Genomic DNA, 3,493 nt, shown 5'->3' with positions numbered 1-3,493 from the left:
TGCTGAATGGCTGTATGATCTTGGTCAATTCACTTAATCTCTCTGTGCTTCATTTCCATATCTGTGCGAGGGGATTGTTGCAGGGGGAGGGTTTGGGGCATTTACACAGTAAGTGCCATAGAAGTATTAATTGTTATTATTTTCCACTAGATAGTCAATTCCATGAGGTTGAAGCTTTCTGTTTTGTTCAGGCCTCTCTACTCAGGAGGGCACTTAGTAGGTGCTCAATAAAAATTTAATGACTAACTTAATGAAGGAGTTGGGGTGAAAGAGAGGCTTGGAGGGAAGGAAAGCCTTGGGAGTATGACACTTTCAGTTCAGGGCTCAGCCTGAGAGATTCCTGAGTAAGGCTCTGCGCTTCCTGGGGCTTGGGGCGTCAGGCCTACAACCTGACTCAAGGAGCGTGGGCAGTGCTGGCCAGGAAGGAGGCGCTGAGACCCGTGGGTGCTCGAGAGGCTCCTCTCCCGCGAGGCTCCCGTGGCTCCTCCCCTGGCGGGCGGGGTCGCGCCGGCGGGGCGTGAATGGGGCGGAGCCCTGAGCTAGCCTGGCGGGGCGGGGCGGAACCGACTCTCAGGCCTGGCCTCGGCTCACCTCATCGACGGGGGACGGAAGTCTCAGCCCGGCTGGGTCTGGCCCCCGGGAACCCCCGACCAAGCACCGAGCCTCTCCCCACCGGGCGGCCAGGCCCGGTCGTGCTCCCGCGCGGGCGAACTATGAAGCGTATGGGGACTTTGCGCCTGCTTTCGGACCTCAGCCACTTTAGCGGCGCGGCCCGGCTCCGAGAGTTGCTGGCCGGGGACCCAGCGGTAAGAGTGCGCTGCAGCCCAGACGGCCGCCACCTGCTGCTGCTGCGACCCCCGGGGTCGCCGAGCCCGCAGCTGTTGGTCGCGGCGCGTGGCCCCGGCACGGAGCTGGAGCGTGCCTGGCCGGCTGGCCACCCCTCACCGCTAGATGCTTTCTTCCTGCCGTGGCCGGTGCGACCGGCGCTGGTCCTGGTCTGGGAGAGTGGCCTAACTGAGGTGTGGGGCGCGGGAGTGGGGCCTGGCTGGCGGCTGCTGTGGAGCACGGAGCTGTGTCCGGGCGGTGGAGCCCGCGTGGTGGCCGTGGCGGCGCCCCGAGGCCGCCTGGTGTGGTGCGAGGAGCGTCAGGATGGCGCTGAGGGCTGTCTAGGGCCGCCTCCTGCTTTCAGCTACTGCGTGTGCGTCCGAACCCTGGAGCCCAGCGGGGAGGCCGGCACCAACCTGGGCCGCACACACATCCTGCTGCACCACTGCCCCTCTTTCGGGCTGCTGGCCTCCCGCAAGGACCTCTTCTTGGTGCCCACTGCCACTACCTGGCCTGGCATGAGTCACATTCTGCTCATTTGGAGCCCAGGCAAGGGCAAGGTGATGGTGGTTGCCCCATGGCTTGGCCTCTCCCACAGTAAGAGCCTGAATCCCGGACGAGGGGACACATGGGACTTCCGGACACTGCTCCGAGGCCTTCCTGGGCTGCTGTCCCCCATGGAGCCATTGACTGTACATACCTGGGCCCCAACTCCCCAGGGCCTGTTATTGCTTGACTTCAGGGGCACTGTGAGCCTGGTGCAGTCCCATGGTGGTACTCGGGCTGTGGGCACGCTGCAGGAGGCACCTGTAGGCCTGGCAGGGTCTGCAGCACTGGGAACATTTCATGGGACTCTGGCTTGTGTGCTGGGCTCCACATTGGAACTGCTGGACATGGGCAGTGGGCAGCTGCTGGAGAGAAAGGTCCTAAGTACAGACCGAGTACATTTACTGGCACCCCCAGCCCCTGGCACGGAGGATGAGGAAGAGCTGGAGACCTGGGGGGGTCTTCGTTTGCTTTCAGCCTTGGGTCTGTTTCGAATAGGCTGGAAAGCGCCACAGGGTCTTGAGGTACCTTCAGCTGAAGACCTGGTGTTTGAGGAGGCCTGTGAGTACTACCAGCGACGGAGCCTGCGGGGTGCCCAGCTCACCCCCGAGGAACTGAGACACAACAGCACATTCCGGGCACCTCAGGCGCTGGCCTCCATTCTCCAGGGACATGTGTCCCCATCTGCACTGTTGACCACACTGAGGGCTGAGCTTCGAGATTACCGGGCCTTAGATCAGCTCAAAGCCCACCTGGTAGCTGGGGACGATGAGGAGGCTGGCTGGACTGAGCTGGCAGAGCACGAAGTGGCACGCCTGCTGAGGACTGAATTGGTGGGAGCCCAGCTGGCCCAACTCAACACTGTTTTCCAAGCCCTTCCTACAGCAGCCTGGGGTGCCATCCTCAGGGCCCTGCAGCTCCAGCCAGACAGGAATGGCAGGCTGAGGTCCCATGCTCCTCCTGATGTGTGGAAGAAGGTACTAGGAGGTACTTCAGCTGGAAAGGAACCCCCCAATGGGATACTGCCCCTCTTTGAACTCCTGTGCCAATGCCTCTGCCGGCTGGAGCCGCAATGGCTGCCACCCTTTGTGGAGCTGGCACAGCAGCAGGGTGGGCCGGGCTGGGGGGCAGGGGGCCCAGGGCTGCCCCTGTATCGTCGAGCCCTGGCAGTCCTAGGTGAGGAGGGCACCAGGTCCGAGGCACTGGAGCTGGAGCTGCTCTTGGGCAGCGGGCGGCCCAAAGCTGTACTCCAAGCCGTGGGACAGCTAGTCCAAAAGGAGCAGTGGGAGCGGGCTCTAGAGGCAGGCCTGGCCCTTGGCCCCTCCAGCCCCCTGCTTCGAAGTGAGATCTTCAAACTGCTGTTGGCCGAATTTGCCCGGCACCGTCGACTTGACGCTTACCTGCCTCTCCTTTGCCGCCTGTGCCCACCAGACCTGGCTCCAACTGAGCTCCTGCTTTTACTACGGACACACCTCCCAGATGAGTTGGAGCCCCCCACCCCATTCCCTGAGCCTGGAACAGAGCCCCCTCTCACTGTGGGCTTGCTCAGAGCCCTGCTGGAGCAGACTGGGGCTCAAGGACGGCCCTCGGGCCCAGTTCTAAGCCTGTATGAGGACATCCTATGGGACCCAGGCACTCCACCCCCCACCCCACCCCGGGGACCTGTGACTACTCTCCAGGCATCAGACCACCCAGGCTTGGAGGCCTGGCCACCATCCGGACAGGGCCTCTGTGTGACTGACACAGGCTGAAAATCATTTTTAAGACATAGCAATCAGGGAAGGTGCCTGGGAGTTGGTGGAGAACTAGGGTGGGGGACCTATGTGTGCAATACTTTTCTCTCTTCTGAGGCACTTTTGAAATATATATATATGGTAAATACTGTGATACAATAAATATATTTGGTCTTTGTCCTCAGGTTATGGTGCTGGCACAGAACTCCTAAAACCCTTGGAATTTCCTGATAGGTGTGTCTTTTGTTATTCATAAGCAGCCTCTTTAGATCACATCCGCATTTATGCTAATGAGGTAACAAGGTGGGCGTATCCACCCTAAGGATGGGACTGGTCACCTGAAAGACCAAGTGATGAGAGGGCTGGAACTTTCAGCCCCATCCCCAACA

At 60.8% G+C, this 3,493-nt stretch overlaps 1 protein-coding gene across 1 annotated transcript; it reads left to right on the top strand.

Moving 5' to 3' along the window:
* The first annotated feature begins 561 nt into the window (after positions 1-561).
* HPS6 (HPS6 biogenesis of lysosomal organelles complex 2 subunit 3) lies at positions 562-3,285 on the top strand. The gene has a single exon (XM_008686520.2). The coding sequence runs from the start codon at positions 714-716 to the stop codon at positions 3,120-3,122; it is 2,409 nt and encodes an 802-aa protein (XP_008684742.2). The 5' UTR covers positions 562-713; the 3' UTR covers positions 3,123-3,285.
* Positions 3,286-3,493: the final 208 nt, after the last annotated feature.

Source organism: Ursus maritimus, unplaced genomic scaffold (genome assembly GCF_017311325.1).
Source record: "Ursus maritimus isolate PB19 unplaced genomic scaffold, ASM1731132v1 scaffold_7, whole genome shotgun sequence".
Taxonomy (NCBI): domain Eukaryota; kingdom Metazoa; phylum Chordata; class Mammalia; order Carnivora; family Ursidae; genus Ursus; species Ursus maritimus.
The sequence above is the reverse complement of the archived record's forward strand: the minus strand, read 5'-3'. Positions and strand labels throughout refer to the sequence as shown.

What these genes read in the sequence shown, in the direction of transcription:
- HPS6 (XM_008686520.2), top strand. Translation starts at nt 714, where the DNA reads ATGAAGCGTATGGGGACTTTGCGCCTGCTTTCGGACCTCAGCCACTTT.